This window comes from Aotus nancymaae, unplaced genomic scaffold (assembly GCF_030222135.1).
Source record: "Aotus nancymaae isolate 86718 unplaced genomic scaffold, 86718_ANA_hifiasm-v0.15.2.pri h1tg000020l, whole genome shotgun sequence".
In the NCBI taxonomy this organism is placed as follows: domain Eukaryota; kingdom Metazoa; phylum Chordata; class Mammalia; order Primates; family Aotidae; genus Aotus; species Aotus nancymaae.
Genome location: NW_026988432.1, coordinates 59033796 through 59056652, shown reverse-complemented (window position 1 = coordinate 59056652; position 22857 = coordinate 59033796). Strand labels below are relative to the sequence as shown.

Genomic DNA, 22857 nt, shown 5'->3' with positions numbered 1-22857 from the left:
AATAAAATGGCATAAAGTATGAGAAGGCAAGGTGATCATTCCTATTCACTACTCATGACCTACTTAGTAAGACCCTAGACCTTTATATAATTAGTAATCTCTAAAGACTCTCGCATTGTTTTTGTTTTAAGCCAAATCTGTATTCTAAATCATAGACCTATTCCAGAATCACTCCAGTGGCAGTTTCGTGGACCTTGCTATGTAAATTGTGAGGTTGGTTCAACAATACCCCTGGGTGTTGCCGAGCTGTGCCACTGACTCCAAGCCACTGTGCTGTCTTGAGGGAGAGATGTAGAAAAAGAGCTGGCAGCTCATAACCAATTGTCTTATTAGGACTTTGGAAAGATTCGGAGGAAAAAAATTCTATATAGCATTCTAAACTAGTTTGTACCTTAGCATGCGGTATGTAGCTGAGTGAGTCATCAGAAATGTTTTGGGTAAGGAACTGGTGGGTGAGATTGGAGCATGAAGGTCCTGCTGGCCGACAATGACAAGTGGAAGCATAGGAGTGGCATTTGGTCTGGATTTCACAATTGTCATGAGATAAGCCAGAAACCAAGTGCCCCAGTGTCTACTAGATCTGATAAACTCAAAGAAACAGCAGTCTATCAGAAATACATATAAGGAAAATAATTCTAGGTTTTAACCTCACAGGAGATGGCAATGCTGCTTGAAAAACTCTTTCTCTGGCAGCAGCTGAAACCCTCACCTTCTATCTCATCCCAGTTTCCCTCTGTCTTGCTGTCCCCCACTCACTTCCTCATCTGCATGGCCCCTCCCTATAAGCCAGCCCTTTTCAAAAGCCCACACATCCCTCCCCTTCTGCAATTGCTGTGGCCCTCTGCAGGGGAGCTCTGATGTCCTGTGATCACCTTTCTCAGGAGAATCAGCCCTGTACCCAGATTCTGAGCAACCAAGGACAGCCTGGAAATAGGTTGTGAATATTCACACATTTCGTGCTTATGCTGTTGTTCCAATGCCTGGAATGACCTTCTTTCAGCTTCTCTGACAAAATCCCCTTTCCCAGGCCCAGCTCAGTCATCTCTAGAAGGCCTCCCCCTTCCTCTTTGTTCCATTATTGTAGCAATTTCTATAAATTTAGCCACTCACATATTGCATTACAGTTCATGAGTATGCACAGCTAATCATTCAGACTCACAAGAGTATCATGGGCCTTGCTTGGCACTAGTCTACTCAATAAAACGTAGGAGGGGCCAAGCATGGTGGCTGACATCTGTAATCCTAGCACTTTGGGAGGCCAAGGCAGGTGGATCACTTGAGGTGAGGAGTTCAAGACCAGCCTGACCAATATGGTGAAACACCATCTCTTCTGAAAATACAAAAATTAGCCAGGCATGGTGCCAGGCACCTGTGGTCCCAGCAAGTTGGGAGGCTGAGGTGGGAGAATTGCTTGAACCTGGGAGGCAGAGGTTACAGTGAGCCAAGGTCACACCACTGCACTGCAGCCTAGGTGATGGAGTGAGACTCTGTCTCAAACAAACAAACAAAAACACTGAATGTAGGAGGAACTCTAGCTTGCACACTGGGACTTCCTCTCCCACAGGAGTCCACATATGGAGCTATGATCTTTGCCACCCCGGACAACAGAAAGCTCAGATGCAAGGAGACAAGGTCCACTTTGGGCAAGTGCAGGAAGGCACCATGGCTTTAAAAAAAACAAAAACAAAAAACCTTCATGCCTGAGGAACTAGTATCTCTTGTAACAATTTCCTAAGCAGAGCTTCCAGGGACACACAAGGGATGTGTCCAAATTACAAGAGCAATGTACTCAGCAAAGCCCAAAGCTGTGGAGTACGTTTCTAGTCCTCCAGGTCCAGATGCAGCTTTCCAGTCGGGGTTGTTTTTATGTAAGCAAGGTCAGCTGGTAACACACTTTCTATAATTCAGGAACCAGTTTGCAGGGTCATAAAGAATGATTGTGTATAGTAGTTTCACTACAGTTACCAGGGTGGTTCCTATGTTTATTTATTGGCTGAAATTGTTTCACATTTTAAAACTTGCATATACTCGTGTATAATGAGACAACATTTTCTTTGTTGGTTTTATAGTTGCATTTTCTCTTTGGGGAATGATATGTACATTTCACCCATTATTCAGTGGGGTCTTTGAGATGGTGTTCTTAATTTGTAGGAAGTCTTTACTTTTTCATACAATTTGAATTATGCGAGAAATACATTAACATATTCTCCCTTGTAAAAAAATTCAAGCATTGTAGATAAAGTTCAAGATCCCTTTAACCATATGCAGTTGTTCAGTCCATTTGAAATAGATGATATGATGAGTGGATTAGTGTATCTAAGTGAGTCTCCTCAAAATTGTGAATTAATTTATTAATCCATGCCTCCCCTCCACATGTATTTGCAATGCTTCATTTATCTTTTATTAAATTTTTAGATATAGATTGGGGCTTACTTTAATAAAGCCATTTGTTTTTGTAACACAGCCTGTATTTTAATCTAAGGGATTTGTCTTCCTTTGGTTTTGAGATTTCTATTTTCATTTAATTATGTGTGTTAGTATAAATGTATCTATTCTCTCTTCTTTCCTACCACATGATTTTAAAGTCAATTTTCACTGCTGGAAATAGAGATGCTATTGTTTAGGTTTATTCATTGGTGTCTACTTGATTCTAAACTCTTTTCTCAATTAAAATAGCTTTCAATTGATTCCTTTAAAAATATGTGTCTTCTCACTCCACATTCAATGCTTTTCCTTCTGTATCTCGCTGCATTAAGAACTGTTTAGCTTCACAAGAGTACATCTCCTTATTTTAAGAAAAGTAATTATGGTTTTTCTCCCAGGTGGCCAATATTAAAAAGGAGACTCATATTGTGTGGTACAAAGATGAGAGGGAGATATCAGTGGATGAAAAGCACGACTTTAAGGATGGTATATGTACCCTGCTTATAACAGAGGTAAGTGATAATAAATGTAAAATGTATTATATTAGCTCTCTACCCTCTATCTTACCCCAAAACAGCGACTAGATTCTGTATTCCTTTCATGACCAGGGGATTTATATTAGCTTACTTCCAACTGTTGTAGGAACACAAAAGCTTCTCTAGCCTTGTGATGTGTGTGGATTTGTTACATAGCAAACCAATATCAGCTGAATGCCACAACTCTTGCTTTCCTGAGTTATTTTTATCCATATATGGACAGTTAAGTGGATCTTTCTTTCTTTGTACTTAAGCCTCCTGGTAACTTGTTCTCTAAAAGTACAGAGACATCAGACATGGTATTCATTTAAGGAGAGATTTTTATCTACTTTCTGTCCAAAAGAGCATAGCATTTAAATATATTACTATAAAACTAGTGATCACTTGTTTTAATAAATGAAAGCAGAGTAAAAGGTAGGACTTTAAGCCTCCTATCAGTTACAGCCTTAGAATGTAAAAAGTCGGGACTGCTAGCTTACTGGTCAAATCATTATGGAGAGGCACATTTCTGCATCTGTGAATGGTTCACCACTCACACAGTTAGATGCTTGCTCAAAGTGTGCTTTGATGGCAGTTCCGTAAATCAAGGGCCTTTAAAAATGCAGATACCAGGTCAGGTGCAGTGGCTCACACCTGTAATCCCAGTGCTTTGGGAGGCCAAGGCTTGAGGCCAGGAGATCAAGGATACAGTGAACTATAATCACTCATCTGCACTCCAGCCTGGGCAACAGAGGAAGACTCTTGTCTCTTTAAAAAAAAAAAAAAAAGGAAGAAGCAGTAGAAAAAAAAAATGCAGATACCATGCCCTGAGGCTACGAAAGGTATAATGTGGTATATCTATTCCCTCTTAGTTTTCCAAGAAAGATGCTGGGATTTATGAAGTTATCCTGAAAGATGACCGAGGAAAAGATAAGAGCAGACTGAAGCTTGTGGATGAAGGTCAGTCCACCAGCTGCTGGGGTCTGTCTTGTGTGTTTCTGCATATAGCTTACCAGATTGATGATTGAGGCCGAGCTGACAATTGAAGTCATGCTGATTTTTTATCCACAGATTTTGGCTTGATTGAAATTCCAACAGAGTGAACTGTTTTATTCAAAACTACTTCACTTCTAGTCATCTTCAAAATCAGAAGTGTATTTTTGATCCTCAGAGAATTTATAGTGCAGAGTCCGCAAGGGGTCTGTTTTCAATTTAAATCGTTATTTTTGTTTCAACTCTGTAAAAAATGTTCCGGGCTCAAAAACTTCTGTGAGAAGCATGATGAAAAATAGTCCACTCTAAAGGTAGCAAGCAAGATTTATATATGAAATTTAAAGCCTTGCAGTTTTTAGCAGAGCAAGAAAGCAACTTCCACTTTTCAGAGACTACTAAGGACAAATATATCATGATGATGAAAATCTACATGGGACCCCCAAACTTACCATTCTGTTCCTGAACCAGATTTTTTTAATAGTATTGCTAACAAACAGCAGAAATCTGACTAATGTCACCTTCCCACTTTAGGTGGAGGTGAGGCTAAATGTGTTTATTGGCAAAAAGCATTATGAGGCTGACAAAGGCCAGGAGACCTACATGGTTAATTCGTTATGAATCAATGACACAGAGAAGAAAATGTCCTCTAATGTAAACTAGGCCTTCCTGGGAATTAAGGAGAAAGCAAATCTCAAAGCCAAGAACCTTCCTAGAAATCTCTTGTGGCCCTTTCTCTAGAATGTAAATATGGCGATAATTACAAAGAACTCAAGGGAAAAAATATCAAAACAAGCAGGGATCTTTTAAAACTTGATAAAATTGAATTATTTCTTCAAAGAACACTCCTTATCGATGGGTCAACACATTCCCTTGTTTCCATTTCCTTTCAGCCAGAGAGGGAAGTTTTGAGAGCTAAGAATTTGAGATTTAACCTTACACTGAGAATTTTTCTGCTAAGGTTTTGGCTATGAATCTCTCTCCACAGCTTTTAAGGAACTGATGACAGAAGTATGCAAAAAAATAGGTAAGTTAAACATTTCCCACCACAACAATGCTTTATAATCCTTCTGCCGGGAGGGGTGTACAGATGCATGAAATATGCTATTTTCTTCTTTCAGCTTTGTCTGCTACAGACCTGAAAATCCAGAGCACAGCTGAAGGCATCCGGCTGTACTCATTTGTAACTTACTATGTGGAAGATTTGAAAGTTAACTGGTCCCACAAGTAAGTAAATGGGAACTTACTTGCTGTGTAGAAATTCTTTCCCCACCAGGCACTGTGGCGCATGCCTGTAATCCCAGCACTTTGGGAAGCCAAGGCGGGTGGTTCATTTGAGGTCAGGAGTTCGAGACTTCCTGGCCAACATGGTGAAACCCTGTGTCTACTAAAAATACAAAAAAAATGCGCCAAGTTTGGTGGCACACACCTGTAATTCCAGCTACTGGTGAGGTTGAGGCACGAGAATCACTTGAACCAGGAGACAGAGGTTGCAATGAGCTGAGATGGCACCACTGCACTCCAGCCTGGGTGACAGAGCGAAACACTGTCTTAAAGAAAGAAAGAAAGAAGTTATTTCCCCACTGGAAGGCAGGAGGATAGGGAGAAAAAAAATTCTGTTCTTCTTGAGTAAGGAGTCTTCTTAATTCTCAGGTCTGGCATTGGTGAGCGTAAGACAGAAACACCGAGGACATACTCTTACTGTGAGGTTAGCTCTTTCCCTCAACATGTAGGTGCTGAGGCCAGTAATAGCTACAGTACATCTTCCTTTGTGATTTAAGAAGTACCATAATTCACGGACATCTGTATAATGCAGCCTCCACCTCCAGAGTCATGCTTGGGCTCTCTCTGCAGTGCCGGCATCGGGGAGCCACATTCTTAGCTTTTTCTCTATACACATGGTTAACACAGGCTATGATATGGAACAGAAATGAAGCAGTGTGCACCAGGAGGCGCCACATTTCCCACAATATTCACCAAAGAAGCCTAATCCAGTGAGTGCCCAAGATTATTGTTGTTGTTACAGCAGCTGGCAGAGTGAGACATTAGCATGTTTCTGTCCACCCTCAGAAGGCTTTGGAGATCTCAAGGTGACTTTGAGGAAGGTGGGTTTGAACTGGATTGAGTCCGAAGATCTTTGTATTCCCAGGCAACCTCTGTGCGTTTATACAGGGACTCTATTCAAGTTCACTTCTGGGATTCCAAGAGCTGAAATTGGTTTCTAAATCAAACCAGGCCTCCCATTTACACTCTTGACAGTGTCCTTAACCTCTGTGCTTCCTTAAACCATCCTGAGCTGAAAGAAAACGGACCACTGGCATAGATAATCTGATGGGGCGTAGCCACCTTCAGTGCAGCCTCAGGATGCAGCGGACCCTTCTTCCAAACTGCAAATGTTCCTAGGAGCCCCGCTGGGAAGAAGGTCACGTGGCATCCCCAGGAGGGTGCAGATAATGTGTTTCCTTACGCTGCACCCTCAGTGGCATTGACAGTATGCGGGCACTGCTCCAAGCCCTTTACGTATGTGAATTCACTACTCTATGTGGTAGGTGCTCCTCACTTAAGGGATGAGGAAGCTCGGGCTCAGGGAAGTGACCTGCCCAGGGTCACACAGCTGAGAGGTGGGTCAAAGTTGAGCCTAGGCAGCCTGACTACAGAGCCCAGTTCACCATGACACTGCCCACCACTGGATTCCAGTTGCATGAAGTCTAGATTAGAGGTCCCCAAACCCTAGGCCATGGACTGGTACCAGTCCGTGGCCTATTAGGAACCGGGCCGCGTGACAGGAGGTGAGCGGCAGGCGAATGGGGATGACCACCTGAGCCCGCCTGCTATCAGATCAGCTGCAGCATTAGATTCTCATCAGAGCGCGAACCTTATTGTGAACTGCGCATGCAAGGGGTCTAGGTTGTGCGCTCCTTATGAGAATCTAATGATAAATGTTATGTGCTTGAGTCATCGTGAAACTCTCCCTCGACCTGGTCTGTGGAAAAATTGTCTTCCATGAAACCGGTCCCTGATGCCAAAAAGGTTGGGGACCACTGGGCTAGATTGAACAGTTAGCCAGAGCCAGGTCCCACAAAATAGCCATTTGTGTTTTCTTTAAGATGACCTTACTGTTGTATAAAACAGTGTTTTCTTTAGTATTACGATTTGTTATTTCCTGAGTCATAAAAATGAGAATGAGTAAAATTCCAATGTAGAATGCTTGGGGCTTATTCCTTTGTTCAGTTTCTTTCAGAATACATTTTAGGAAAGTAATTTTAGGCTAAAATAGATCAAATTCTAGGAAATTCCTCTCTGACATCTAGGACATTCTAATATATCAGTCTGAAGAATGAGAGAAGTAAAATTCATTCAATCATCAATCAAAAAGCTTTATATCATCTCTAAAAGAATTACTTGTTCAAAACTGAGAACACTGAAAGTATGATTTGAGGAAATTGCTATTAGAGGAGCAAAGCATAAGCTTCTTAATTATTTGGTCTAGTCAACTACTTGAGTGTCTTGTGTTTCCATGTGCCCATGAGACCCAGGGATAAGGATGGTCTTTGTTGTGGCATTGTGGGAAAAAACCCTTTTAGTCTTCACTTTGCTCCTATCTTCCCTTGTGATCTTAGGCAGGTCATTTAATTTTCTGAATCTCAGTTTTCTCTTATAGAAAATAGGGCCAATCATACCTATTTTATCTGAAGCACATTACAGATGGAAGATGCTCTTATCCATGTTACCCAGAGATTAAAGAATTAAAACAGATTTTTTTATAGCAAGGCGGAGGACAATCTTTCTGTTTAACTCTCTAAGACACATCTATTGCTCAGGCTAAAATCTGTGGGGTATAGATGGATTTCTTTACCCTATGTTTTATGGCATCTTAGTTTTTAATATCTTTTTGGATAAATAAATGTTATTTTTAAAATCTAATATAATTAAAAATACTAAATATATGAAAGCTAAAATTTTTTTTTTTTTTTTTTTTTTTGAGAAGGAGTCTCACTTTTTCACCCAGGCTGGAGGGCAATGGCACAACCTCGACTCATTGCAACCTCTGCCTCCCGGGTTCAGGCGATTCTCCTGCTTCAACCTCCTGAGTAACTGGGATTACAGGCCATACCACCACACCCAGCTCATTTTTTGCATTTTTAGTAGAGACGGGGGTTTCACCATGTGGCCAGGCTGGTCTCGAACTCCTGACCTCAAGTGATCCACCTGGCTTGGCCTCCCGAAGTGCTGGAATTACAGGTGTGAGCCACTGTACCTAGCCAGAAATTTTGTTTTTCTATTTTTTCTAAAGTTCATTTTGTTTATTACAACAGACATAAAAATGCTTGCTTCAGAAAATACATTTATAACAATATACATTAGAAAAAATTATAATAGTATCCATAGTTTTACCAGCCATACTATGAATATTTTAGGGTACTTCCTTCTAGCCTTTTTTCTATGCATGATGGTTACTATAATAATGTTATTTTGCTGCCCATCGATGATAGACTGGACAGGGAAAATGTGGCACATATACACCATGGAATATTATGCAGCCATCAAAAATGATGAGTTCATGTCCTTTGTAGGGACATGGATGAACCTGGAAACCATCATTCTCAGCGAACTGACACAAGAACAGAAAATCAAACACCACACGTTCTCACTTATAGGCAGGTGTTGAACAATGAGAACACATGGACACAGGGAGGGGAGCACTATACACTGGGGTCTGTTGGGAGGAAATAGGGGAGGGGACAGCGGCGGGTGGGGAGTTGGGGAGAGATATCATGGGGAGAAATGCCAGATATAGGTGAAGGGGAAGAAGGCAGCAAATCACACTGCCATGTTTGTACCTATCCAACAATCTTGCATGTTCTTCACATGTACCCCAAAACCTAAAATACAATTAAAAAATAATAATAATAATGTTATTTTCCTTACCACTTTTTAAACATTTCCTCACTTTTAATAACTTCTTCATAAAGTTTCTTTTAACATAATTAAAAGTGTATCTACCTAGCTTTCTCTTAGTTCATCTATATCTGTAGCATTTCTACACCATAAGATCACAAAACAAAGGGCTGTATTTCCTTATATTCTTGCAGAGAATACATTGCATGAGTCTGCCCATGAGCTACTGTAGAATTCTGAGAAACTCACATCCTGGGGCAGAGAACGTGACTCATTCACGTTGGCAGCAACTCTGCTTTTCATTCACTCTTGGCTCTCCTACCAAGTGCATATTTGTCTGTTTTAAATAGCTTTGTAACAAAATATGTCAATAGATGTCAGGCACAGGTGAGCCTCCATAAGTGTGTTTTTCGGCTAGCTTGTAAAATCTGATTTATAGCCGTAGATTATCTAGATGAAATACGCAGTACAATAATATGTAGTTTGGCCTTTTAGCTTTATAGATTACCCCAGTCCTACAAATAAACCCAAACAAAAACAAAGATAATTAATACCACTGGGAAGTATTAGTTTTGCGATTTGCACTGGGCCCCAGACTGCTATAAAGAGTGTATTTTTTATTTTTCTTTTTTGAGACAGAGTCTTGCTCTGTCGCCAGGCTGGAGTGCAGAGGTACGATCTCAGCTCACTGCAACCTCTGCCTCCCGGGTTCAAACGATTCTTCTGCCTCAGCCTCCTGAGTAGCTGGGACTACAGGCGTGCGCCACCATGCCCAGCTAATTTTTATATTTTTAGTAGAGATGGAGTTTCACCATGCTGGCCAGGATGGTCTCGATCTCTTGACCTTGTGATTCGCCCACCTCAGCCTCCCAAAGTGCTGGGATTATAGGCATGAGCCACCGTGCCCAGCCTATAATGAGTTATTAATAAATGTTCAGACTGTCAGAACTTAGGCCTTGGAATCCCAGTTCTGTATGTCATGGCCCGCCATTTTTCTGAAGCAGAAGAACAACATATACAGATCCCTCGGTTTTGTTTGTTTGTTTGTTTGTTTGTTTTGAGATGGAGTCTTGCTTTATTGCCCAGGCAGGAGTGCAGTGGTGTGATCTCAGCTCACTGCAAACTCCACCTCCCGGATTCAAGCAATTCTCCTGCCTCAGCCTCCCAAGAAGTTGAGATTACAGGCATGCGCCCCCAAGCCCAGCTGATTTGTATTTTTAGTAGAGATGGGGTTTTTCCATGTTGGTTGGTCAGGCCGGTCTCAAACTCCCGACCTCAGGTGATCCACTGCCTTGGCCTCCCAAAGGGCTGGGATTACAGGCATGAGGCACCACTCCTGGCCAATCCCTTGTTTTTTAAAAGCCTACAAAACTTTATGGCAAGAGCTTCGATGAGAGACAAAGTAAAGATCAACACTGGATGGAAGCAAACACTAAGGATGTTTTCTTCGATTTTCACAGTGGGACTGCCATTAAGTACTCAGACAGGGTTAAGACCGGGGTTACGGGAGAGCAGATCTGGCTACAAATCAATGAGCCCACCCCGAATGACAAAGGGAAGTACATCATGGAGCTCTTTGATGGCAAAACTGGACATCAGAAGACAGTGGATCTTTCTGGACAAGGTAAACAGATATTTTGCAGATTCAGATTTACTCTAGATGAGTGAGCCTTTTAAAAAGAATGAAGGGAGTTGGGTATGATGGCTCAAGCCTGTAATCGCAACATTTTAAGAGGCCAAGGTGGGAGGATGGCTTAAAGTTAGGAGTTCAAGACCAGCCTGGGCAACAGAGTGAGACTTTATCTCTACAACAACACCTGTAGTCCCAGCAACTTTGGGAGGCAGAAAAATCAGTTGAGCCCAGGAGTTCGAGACCAGCCAGCCTGGAGCAACACAGTGAAACCCAGTCTCTATTAAAATAAATAAGTAATAAAAAATGCTCAGTTGTAAGTAAAAAATTAAAAACTGAGCCATAATTTATTCTTTTTTCAAAACTATACTCTTCATCTTATTCTTTCCTGAAAAATAAAATAGTCGGCCAGGTACAGTGGCCTTTAATCCTAGCACTTTGGGAGGCCAAGGTGAGAGGATCACTTGAGGCCAGGAATTCAAGATCAGCCTGGGCAACATAGTAAGACTACAAGTCTACAAAAATAAAATTTTAAGAAATTAGCCAGGTGTGGTGGCACATGCCTGTAATCCCTACTACTCAGGAGGCTGAGCTAGGAGGATCACTTGGGCCCAGAAGGTTGAGGCTACCATGAGCCAAGATCACACTACTGCACTCCAGGCTGGGCAACAGAGCGAGATTCTGTTTAAAAAAAATTTTTTTTAATATTGTCTATACTGTATTAAGGTTAATAAAGGAAACTGTGGACTGACTTTTCCTCTACTTTTTCGTCTTAAAATACAGTCTCAGGCGGGTGCTGTGGCCCACACCTGTTATCCTAGCACTTTGGGAGTTTGAGGCAGGTGGATCACCTGAGATCGGGAGTTCGAGACCAGCCCCTGGCCAACGTGGCAAAACCCCGTCTCTACTAAAAATACAAAAATTAGCCAGGCATGGTGACTCATGCCTGTAATCCCAGCTACTTGGGAAGCTGAGGCAGGAGAATCGTTTGAACCCAAGCAGCGGAGGTTGCAGTGATTCAAGGTCGCACCACTGTACTCCAGCCTGGGCTACAGAGCGAGACTCCATCTCAAAAAAAATGCCATCTGAATATGCAATAACTCAGGTTTTTTCAGCCTCAGAGAGTGGATCCATCATTTATTTAGAACATAGCCCTCCATCCTGCTTGGAGTGTTTTTGGTGCTGAATCCCCTTGCTTTCACCCCACCCACTCGTGGTGACTAGAAAGACTCGATACAGGACCTGCAGTAATGGGAGCAGCTGCTCCTGAGGGATGCGGACTTTCTAGGACACACTCTGCCTGCGTCACACACACACAGTAACAGGGGATTTCTTCCACACTCCATCTGACAATTTGAAACACAATAGGAAAAGGGAGGCAGTAAGTGGGTTGAAAAATTTAAATTTTTAAAAATTTTATTTTTACTCTCTGGTCCACCAAAGCTTATTTAACTACCCCACCCTGAAATCCCTTTTAAGGAAAAGGCTGTAGATTGTCCTGCCAGCATTGCCACTGCCACCAAGCACAGATTGGCTCGGCCATTCTCACCTCTCTCTCAGAGTGGTGTGGGGACAAGAAGAAGCACTGACCTCAGCCTGGGTCTGCCTAACTAGTCTACCCCTCATTTTACAGAGGAGAAAACATCAGGGCCAGCAACTTTAAGCCTAGGCTTATACTTATTTTTCCCATCTATAAGATGAGGAAATAAGCTAGTATTATCTAAACATTCTCTAGACTTAAAATATTATGATTCCTAGACCACTGAGGAGATTAAAGACGAGGTGAGAGAGATTTCAAAATGAAGCTACCAGCCAGACATGGTGGCTCATATCTCTCATCCCAACATTGTGAGAGGCTGAGGCAGGAGGATCTATTGAGCCCAGGAGTTCCAGACCAGCCTGGACAACATAGCAAGACCCTGTCTCTACAAAAAAAAAAAATTTTTTTTAATAGCTAGGTGTGGGGCGGCACACACTGTAGTCCCAGCCACTTGAGAGGCAAAGGTAAGACGATCACATGAGCCCAGGAGTTCAAGGCTACCATGAGCTATGATTGCACTCCTGCACTCCTGCACTCCAGCCTGGGCAATGGCAAGACCCTGTCTCTTAAAAAAAAAAAAAAAAAAATGAAGCTGCTATTTTGCCTGAGTCTTTAATCAAAGCGGCTTACTCTGCAGGCACAGAAGAAAAAAAAAAAGATTTGAGAACTATGTAGGTCTGATTTTCTTGTCCCACTTGCCTTTCATCTCCTCTCCATCTTGACATAAGAAACATTGCTGCAGGCAAGCGCCAGCACACTCTGTGATTACAGTAACTCATTGTGCCTTTTTGCCCAAGTAGACCAGACAGCATAATGGAAAGAGAGTTAACTGCCTATCTGGGAGGCTATGATGTCTGGGATAATTTAGTAAGAGAAAGTTTTTCTTTTTGTTTTGATACTCAGGATGTTTACTCAACAACTAGCCTTTTTTTTTTGGAACAAACTTTTATGGCCAGGCAGGGTGGCTCATGCCTGTAATCCCAGCACTTTAGGAGGCTGAGGCGGGTGGATCACTTGAGGTCAGGAGTTCGAGACCATCCTGGCCAACATGGTGAAATGACATCTCTACTAAAAACACAAAAATTAGCTGGGTGTGGTGGCGCATGCCTGCAGTCTCAGCTACTTGAGAGGCCGAGGCAGGAGAACAGCTTGTACCTGGGAGGTGGAGGTTGCAGTGAGTCAAGATTGCACCACTGCACTCCAGCCTGGGCACGGCAAGACTCCGTCTCAAAAAAAAGAAAAGAAACAGACTTTTATTTCCATTTTTTCTTTGTTGGAGCTAATCTTTGCCTTTCCGTTTGAGGGATTGAAGCTCTCTTGCTGAGTTGAAAGCTTCTAAAATCAAGTTCATATTTTGTGCCTAGAAAGTACCTCCTGGCCTTGTTAAGTACATGAAGCTGTGGAGTGCACACACAGGCAGAATTCTAGTCAAAGTCGGTTTAGTCATGCTGGACAGATCACAATGCTCTCCCGTTGTAAATTTTCATTGGCTCCTGTGTGTCATCAATTCTGGGTGAGGAAATTCTAACTTTTCTTTTTTCTCTTAAAGCATATGATGAGGCCTATGCTGAATTCCAGAGGTTGAAGTAAGTCCCTTGTCCTAACAAATGCCACTTGCATGCACTAATTCCCTGCTTGCTTACTGCTCAGCCCTCTGAGTGTTAGGAAGAGCCTTTTATTTTAAAAAGCACAGGAGAAGCAGCACTTCCCACTGTTATATGGAAAGGTAGAATGTTCCCGAGGCAATGAAAATGTCATCAAGGTTCCCTACTTTGAAGTAATGCTAACACAGATTTCTTCTTTGTTTGTCTGTCTGTTCGTTTGTCTCAACCACAGACAAGCTGCCATTGCCGAGAAAAGTAAGTAAACCATTTTCACATGTACTCCTGGTGTAGACTTAAAAGATGATTTTATTTTGCTATTATAACTACAGATGGAGGAGAGTGGAAGTTTTTTTTTTTTCTTTTTTAAATCTTAGCTGTTCTACATATGTTTTCATTTTAGTCTTTTCAGTAAGAATGTCTATGAAAAGAAAGTCTCAGTTTACATTGTAAAGAATGTCACCCCACCCTTGACTTGAGCTAAGACCCAGACAGACATCCTGAGAAACCTCTTGGCTGCAAATCATATAGTAGGTTGTTAGTCACTTGCAGGTACAGTGTTTCATAAAAATGTATATATATTGGAGAAAAGAAACATCAAGAAATATGGTAAGGGTCAGTCACAGTGGCTCACACCTGTAATCGTAGCACTTTGGGAGGCTGAGGCAGGCAATTCACCTGAGGTCAGGAGTCCAAGACCATCCTGGCCAACATGGTGAATCCCCATCTCTACTAAAAAATATAAAAATTAGCCAGGCATGGTGGCGTGCGCCTGTAGTCCCAGCTACTCGGGAGGCTGAGGCAGGAGAATTGCTTGAACCAGGGAGGTGGAGGTTGCGGTGAGCTGAGATCACACCACTGCACTCCAGCCTGGGCGACAGAGTGAGATTTTGTCTCAAAAACAAAACAAAACAACAACAACAAAAAAGAAACATTGTAAATTTGATATCAGGTAATTCACTGTAAGTTGTCCCCAACAAGTACTGTGCATTTTCCTGGGAACCCAAATAAGGCCGTTCTTCCTTTCATGTAACTAGACACAGTCCAAGAGAACCAACACCAGTCTGTCAAGGCTGCTTGCGCACCCAGAAACACATACACTGCTGTATTTCTGTGAGCTGTTTGTTTCACACACAGAGATTTTTAGAAGAATTCAGACAGTCTTACAGGACCTTAGCAGTCACTGACTAATCCGTAATACTAATTCAGCTTCTTTGTGCGAGTGAGAGCCAGAATTTTAAAATTGTTATGGGCTAAAATGGTAGAGTCCACCTGAGTTGGATGTGAAGGGGACAGGGAGAAGGAGCGAGAAGGGAAGTCATCCTTCCCCACAAGACTCCACGTGCTTCTGGGTGGAACTTGAAATTTTGAACCTGAATACTGCACTGTTACACTCCACTCCCTTTCTGCTTTCCCCCCTCCCACTCAGGCCCTGCATTTGTGGGCTGCAGCTGGGGGTAAGCAGCAGAGGCTGGTATGGGGGCACCAGAGGTCACAGGGTAAGCTGGGGGTACTGAACAAGAGGGAGCCGTTCTTGTTTGCTACTGAGCAAAGCCTACATCCACAAGCAGTTTTCTGTCTTTGCAGATTCTTGAACTCTTCTGTGGGCAAGGAGTTCATGAATCTTTAGAACTGGAGGCAACCTTAGAGCTCTTCTAGCTCCATGTTTGTAAACTTTTTTAAGCCATGGAACACTTGCTTCAAATTGATGCAGGATTTTTGCTCCTCAGTTCAGCTAAATCCAGGTTCTTGTCTCATGACCAGGAAAAATTAGGCACACGGACACATTAAAGGGTGAGGCAGGCAGAATGTATTCAGTGAAAGAAAAGCTCTCGGGAGAGAGAGGGGTTCTCCAGGCAGGTTTCCCCCTCACAATTGAATACCAGGGCTACCATGGAGCTGAGGAGGCCAGGCCCCTCCCTGCATAAGGCACAAACTCCTGGTGGCTCCCTGCCATCCCCCCAGTGCACATGTAGGCATGCCCAGGCAAGACGTAGGTAGTATCAGAAAAAGCAACATTCAATTGGTTAAAAGGCATTATTCAGAAATAATCCGAGTACCCTCAAGTCTAATGCAACCCCTCATCCCATTCTGCAAATTAGGAGACTGAGCCCAACACAGTGAAGTGAGCTGCCCAGTATCACACAGCATGTCACACAGGGAACCAGTTGAGGGTTAGGCTTACAGGTGGCATGATGGAATCAGCAGTAGAATGCTGTCATGTTTCACCAAAAGCAAAGCTTTAGGCTCACTTAGTGGAGAATGGAATTGTAGACAGGAGGGCCAAGAGTCACACATTAATGGAACCGGGCCAAAAAATGAGAGGGAGATGGCTGCTGTGTTCATGCCGGAGAGAACACCTTTGAGTGAATGACAGAAAGGTGCCCTTTCCAGGGGCTGAGGTAGTCATGCCCAGAGCACAGAACTTGGCAAGGGCACCAGCCCGGGATCGCGGCACCTATCCTGTGCCTCGTCCCCTCACCTGGGGGCCTTTATACTCATAGCCATAGACAGTGGCCTGCATGGCACTACCAAGAACAACCAGGAGACAAGAAAAGGAGACGCTCTCTAGAGAAAGCCTCAAAGAAAGCTTACGGCCAGGCCTGGTGGCTCATGCCTGTAATCCCAACGCTTTGGGAAGCCAAGGCAGGACAATGGCTTGAGCCCAGGAGTTCAAGACCAGCCTGGGTAACATAAGGCCCTGTCTCTTAAAAACAAAAATGCTTATATCTGCATGATCCTCCAGTCTCTCTAGCATACCGCCCTTCCATTATGCAACTTTATCTCATCATATGGAAACCCATAAAAAAGACTGAGCTAGGCTTGGAGACTGCCCGTGAAGATCTGTTCTACTTACTTGAGCTTAGCCCTACTGAGCTACAGAAGGCCCAGGGCTGAAAATAGCCATGAAAATGACAGAGCAGGTCTTGATATGACAAAGCTGTCACACACTGGTATTTTAGGTACAGATACAGGCACCCACACACACAAACAATATGTGGGTAAAGAAGGATTAAAATCTTGAATCCAGCAGGCACGGTGGCTCACACCTGTAGTCCCAGCAATTTGGGAGGCAGAGGCAGGCAGATCACTGGAGGTCAGGAGTTCAAGACCAGCCTGGCCAACATGGTGAAACCTGGACTCTACTAAAAATACAAAAATTAGCTAGGTATGGTGGTGCATGCCTATACTCCCAGCTAGTTGGGCTGGTGAGGCAGGAGAATTGCTTGAATCTGGGAGGCAGAGGTTGCAGTGAGCCAAAATTGTGCCATTGCACTCCAGCCTAGATGACAGAGTGACACTCTTGTCTCAAGAGAAAAAAAAAAAATTCTGAATCCCTGGATCATTTTCTTCTTTTGCATGTTGAAAACTGTATAAAAGAACTATCAGGAGAGGGAAACTAAATTGCAAATGTAGCCTCCCGGGTGATTTTGTGAGTATGACCGCTGGCCTCACCACTGCAGTGATTAACCTGAAATGCCTGTGCTTGCAGATCGTGCCCGGGTGTTGGGAGGTCTCCCAGACGTGGTCACCATCCAGGAGGGGAAGGTAAGCATAAAACATGCCTGTGTCTGCTCCTGCACTAGGAACATGTTCCAGCACCCCAGACCATGTTCCTTCTTTTAAGATACACTTAGCAGCCCACTGTCTTCATCTTATTCCACTTGCTTATACTTGACCAGAGTAATCAAACACAAGGTTAAAAATCAGTTGGTTTTCTGACTGGGTGTGGTGGCACATACCTATAATCCCAGCACTTTGGGAGGCCAAGACAGGAGGATCACCTGAGGTCAGGAGTTCAAGACCACCCTGGCCAACATGGCAAAACCCTGTCTACTAAAATTACAAAACTTAGCCAGGTATGGTGGCAGTGCCTGTAATCCCACCTACTCGGTAGACTGAGGCAGGAGAGTCACTTGAACCCAGGAAGTGGAGGTTACAGTGAGCCAAGATCACCCCACAGCACTCCAGCCTGGGCAACAGAGCCAGACTCCATCTCAAAAAAGAAAAAAAAATCAGTCTGTTTTCCAGTCATTTTAATGTTTTATAGGTCAAGCATCGGGATAAAAGTTTATCTCTAATAGATATATGTAATATCTTTCAAGAGTCACCCTTTAAAATTATGAGAAACTGAAAATGTTCTGTTAACTGTATGACAAATAAAATTGAAGAAAGAAATTACCTCTAACAGAGTGGAATACGGAAATTTCTATAGGCTCTAGTTCTGTTGAAAATAGGCTTCTTGGCTGGGCGCGGTTACTCACGCCTGTAGTCCCAGTGCTTTGGGAGGCTGAGGCGGGTGGATTATGGCATCAGGAGATGAAGACCATCCTGGCCAACATGGTGAAACCCCCTCTCTACTAAAAATACAAAAATTAGCTGGGCATAGCAGTGCGCACCTGTAGTTCCAGCTACTTGGGAGGCTAAACTAGGGATGCGAAGGTTGCAGTGAGCCGAGATCACGCCACTGCACTACAGCCTGGGCAACAGAGCGAGACTCTAAAAAAAAAAAACAATAAAAAAAAAAGAAAGAAAGAAAGAAAAAGAAAAGGAAGGAAAACAGGCTTCTTTCTTTTTTGTTAATTTTTTCCCCTGTGACAGAACTCCAGGGGATCCTGAGAACATGTGCCCCTAGGCCGGATACAGTGGCTCACACTTGTAATCCCAGCACTTTGGGAGGTGAAAGCATGCAGATCACTTGAGCTCAGGAGTTTGAGACCAGCCTAGGCAACATGGCGAAACCCCATCTCTACAGAAAATACAAAACTTAGCCAAATGTAGTGGTGCACACCTGTAGTCCCAGTGACTCAGGAGTCTGAGTGGAAAGATCACTTGAGCCTAGGAGGCAGAGGTTATAGTGGGCTAAGGTCGCACCACTGCACTGCAGCCTGGATAATAGAGATCTTATCTCAAAAAAAAAAAAAAAAAAAGAACATGCACCTCTGGTTTCTTCCATTTGGTTTTAAACTGATGTAACCTGGCTCTATAATAATCTCTCCAAGAGATCGCAACATTGTAAATTTCAGGTAAATCACTGAAACTTGTCCCGAACAAGTACTGTGCATTTTCCAAAGAGCCCCTGTAAGATAAAGATGCCAAATAAGGCCTTTCTTACTTTTATTTAACTAGATGCAGTCTGAGCAAACCAACATAGTTTCTAACCTAGATTCACTTTTTTTATCTTTATGTTTCATTAAAAAGTTTAGAGCCACTGGGTATAGTGGCTCATGCCTATAAACCAGCACTTGCTTAAACCCAGGAGTTCAAACTAGCCTGGACAACATAATGAGACCCCATCTCTACAAAAATATTTTAAAAATTCAGCTGGGTGTGGTGGTGCACACCTGTAGCCTTAGCTACTCTGGAGGCTGAGGTGGGAGGATCACTTGAGTCCAGGAGGTCAAAGCTGCAGTGAGCCATGACCATGCCACTTCACTTCAGCCTGGATAACACAGACACTCTCTACAAAAAATAAATTAAAACAAGTTCAGTGTACCAGTCCTAGGGTAGAGATATTTGTAGTGGAACAAACTTTCTACTTCAAAGGGCAGTGAAGACATACAGTGGGTGGTTGGAATTCGGGTAACAAAGCAAGGCATGTGGAAGTGCTTTAGCAAGTGGTAGGTTTCATTCAACTGTGTTTCCTCCTGGGTGGAAAATATGATCACAGTGGACTTTAAGTTCAACCATTGCAGGGGCTCTTTTGTTCTTCAACTCTCTTTTCCATTTTCCTCACCTAATACGTTTAAACATATACAACTCACTAGGTCGTACTGAGAATTAAGAAAGAGAATGTATATGAAAGTACTTTGTAATGCAGAACTCAAATCTTAAGTATAGATAAGAGTTTTCCATGATACCTAAGGTGTTTGGGAGTTTTGTTTTTTTGGGTTTTTTTGCATTTTTTTTTCCTAACCAGTTGACTGTCGGGGAGTGTTTGAGACTTTTCATTTGATTTTGTTGAAAGCTGTAACTCCCAAGTAATCACAATTTCCAAAAGCATATACTTAATCTCATTGTGTTTAAGGATAATAATTGGACACCTCTTTTTTTGACTGAAATGTATTTGTGGATAATTCAGTAAGAAATATTAATTAGTGATGGGAGAAAAACAGATTTCTTAATCGATCCAATTTTAAATGATACACCTACAAAAGAGGTAACAAATAATCATGTAAGACCCTTTAGAAGCATGTGTAGAAGGATGTTCTTTCTCTCTACACTGTGAGCCCTAGTTCTTTCCTTATCACTTCTGGATTTTAGTAAGAGAAAAATACAAGAATGGAATTTTAAAATGTGAAGTAAATTCAACATCATTAACCACAAGGAAAGTGAACATTAAAACCACAATGCAATATCACTCCACACCTATCAGAATTGCTGTAATAAAGAATAGGAGCTGGGTGGGCTGGTGTACAACAAATGGTGGAGAGGCTGTGGAGAACGTGAATCACTTGTATATTCTGGTGGGAATCTAACCAAAACTATATAGCCACTCAGAAAACAGTTTGGCAATTTCTGGGGGAAAAAAAAGGAAAGAAAACATGGGCTGGGCATGATGGCTCATACCTAGAATCCAAGCACTTTGGGAGGCCACGATGGGAAGATTGCTTGAAGCCAGGAGTTCAAGACCAGCCTGGTCAGCATAGCAAGACCCCATCTCTATTCTCTATTTTTTTTAATTAAATAAAGAAAGAGAAAAATGAAACATGCATTTATCATACATCCCTGCAATTGTATCCCTGGGCATTTATCCCAGAGAAATGAACTTATTCTCACATAAAAACCTGTACACAAATGTTCGTAGCAACTTAGTTCATCATAGTTCAAAACTGGAGAAAGCCTAGGTGAATCTTAAGGGTGTAAACATACTATGACATTCTATTCAGCAATAAAAAGGGATAAACTTGATACATGCAGCACCTTGGATGAATCTGCAAGGAATTATGCTGAGTTACAAAGGTTATATACTGCATGATTATATGCTGAAAGGTTATATACTGCATGATTCTATTTACATAATATCTTTGCCATGACAAAATTTTAGAAATGGAAAACAGATGAGTGGTTGCCAGAGATTAGAAACAGGGGTTGGAAGTTGGAGGGGAGAGGTGGGTGTGGTTATAAAAGGACAACACAAGGGGTTCTTACAGTGATGAAAATATTCTGTAAATTGAATAGAATGAAACACACACAAAAACAAATCAGTGCCAGTAAAATTGGAGAAATCTAAATAAGGTCAGTGGATTGCATCAATGTCAATATACTGGTTATGACATTGTACTACAGTTTTATAAAATGTTACCACTGGGGAAGCTGGGCAGATGGCACATCAGATCTCCTTATTATTTCTTACAACTGCATGTGAATTTACAGTTATCTAATTTTTTCCATTAAAGTGAGGTGCAGTAGAACTGCAGACCTTGTATCTACATGTATACCTAGAGTATCGATCTTTTAGAATAAGGTTTCAGCACAGATGGGAATCTTTTCTTTAGGAATGCATTTTGGTAGGGGACCACTGCAACTGCAACAGATTGGATGGGGTTTGAGGAGAGACGTGAAAGAAGGTGGTAGAATTTGAAAATTAGTAACATTATCTGAAGCAGCTGCTATGATTTTGCTGCTGGGCTCTTTGACGCAAATGAAATGCAAAGTGAGCAGGTGGCAATTACAGCAATGAGATTTCTCTACTGAGACAGAACCCAAAATGCCACAAGAGAGCAAAAGGATCTATATATTTATGAAAGAGAAAGTGAAAATGGGGAATAGACGGAAACTCCTTCGTGTGTTTTTGATAAGCATTCCAGAAGCCAGAAAGCACAAAAAGGCCTTGAGGAGACCTCCTCAAATGTTATTTCAAACTGTAACTCACATGGGTGCATACATATAACTACTTTAAACCCTGGTCTGGGAGGTTTTTATTTATCCTCCCTTTGCTCATGCCAAGCCATCAGCCAGCAAGATGGCTGACATTGCATCTATTATATCTCATTTATCTTCTTCTCTCCCATAAAACCTGTCTTGCAGGCCCTTAATCTTACTTGTAACGTGTGGGGAGACCCATCTCCAGAGGTCTCATGGTTGAAGAATGAGAAGGCCCTGGCCTCAGATGACCACTGCACCCTCAAGTTTGAGGCCGGGAAGACCGCGTACTTCACCATCACTGGTGTGAGCACGGCTGACTCGGGCAAATACGGGCTGGTTGTGAAGAACAAGTATGGCTCAGAGACCAGCGACTTCACCGTCAGCGTGTTCATCCCAGAGGAGGAGGCAAGGATGGCCGCCTTGGAGTCTCAGAAAGGCGGCAAGAGGGCCAAGTGACCGGAGGTGCGAGGAGAGCCAGCCGGCCTGTGCGACTTGCATGTGAACGGTTTGCGTTAAGGATGAGACGTCTTTGTGCTTTCTCCTCCCTATTATTTTCTGGCTTGAGGGAAAAATAATGTCAGATCTTTGATTCATATAAAAACACCAAATAATGACACTTTAATCGTTTTTCCTTATCTACAAAATTATGTGTTAAGAAAATACCATTCATAGCACAGAGATTAGGAAACAGTTTTAAGGAGAAGACTCGAATAAAGTTGGAGGGACATTGAATGATAGTCAGAGGGCAGATGAATGTGTTGTGGGGCGAGTTGGGATTTGCCGCAGCTGCGAAGTGACGGCCACGTCTCATGTGTTGTAACAGAAGTGATGTGCTTTTCTGCGGGTGCCTTGTGGCTGGGAACCTCCTCAGTATGAATAAACAGTTTTCACATCTGTCCTCTTCCCCGACAGTGTTTCTTGAATTCCTACTGTTTTGCTGCTAGGTTGGGTGGCTTCTGGTGCTTCTTTCTCAACATTTCTTGTGCCACATCTCCTTATTTAAATTCCTTTTGGTGAAAGCAGTACCTTTCAACATGATCAGATAAGTCGACCGAGCTCAATGAGGTTCAGGAGTGTGAAATTACACTGCATCTGCACATCTGTTGGCTTATCACACAAGCCAATTCCATTATTGTCAATTACATGTGATAAGACGATGTGAGGTGCCTCGTGCCAGAATTGGAGACTAAAGACCCACAGCTAAGAATAAAAGGCACAAAATAAGCCTCATTCTAAGCTCAGAGAACTGCCAGCTGTGGAACTTGCCACTCCCTAAGGGGTTTGCTAAGAGTCAGCTTCCCAGCAGAAGCTATTTAGAGAGTTTTATCCTCCGCAACCCCAGCACCACACACACCATTCTAAGAAAATCGTCATGGTAAAGAGTTTTTT

General features: G+C 42.6%; 1 protein-coding gene across 2 annotated transcripts in view; it reads left to right on the top strand.

Moving 5' to 3' along the window:
* The window catches only part of LOC105713173 (myomesin-1), a 165670-nt gene extending 143306 nt beyond the window's left edge, over positions 1 to 22364 (top strand). For both annotated transcript variants that reach the window (XM_064379368.1, XM_064379369.1), the window contains 9 exons: positions 2823 to 2936; positions 3812 to 3899; positions 4918 to 4956; positions 5051 to 5156; positions 10289 to 10452; positions 13548 to 13584; positions 13835 to 13857; positions 17093 to 17148; positions 21631 to 22364. In XM_064379368.1, coding sequence (XP_064235438.1) covers positions 2823 to 2936; positions 3812 to 3899; positions 4918 to 4956; positions 5051 to 5156; positions 10289 to 10452; positions 13548 to 13584; positions 13835 to 13857; positions 17093 to 17148; positions 21631 to 21924 — 921 coding nt within the window. In that variant the 3' untranslated portion in view covers positions 21925 to 22364. The remainder of the gene's footprint in view (positions 1 to 2822; positions 2937 to 3811; positions 3900 to 4917; positions 4957 to 5050; positions 5157 to 10288; positions 10453 to 13547; positions 13585 to 13834; positions 13858 to 17092; positions 17149 to 21630) is intronic.
* Positions 22365 to 22857: the final 493 nt, after the last annotated feature.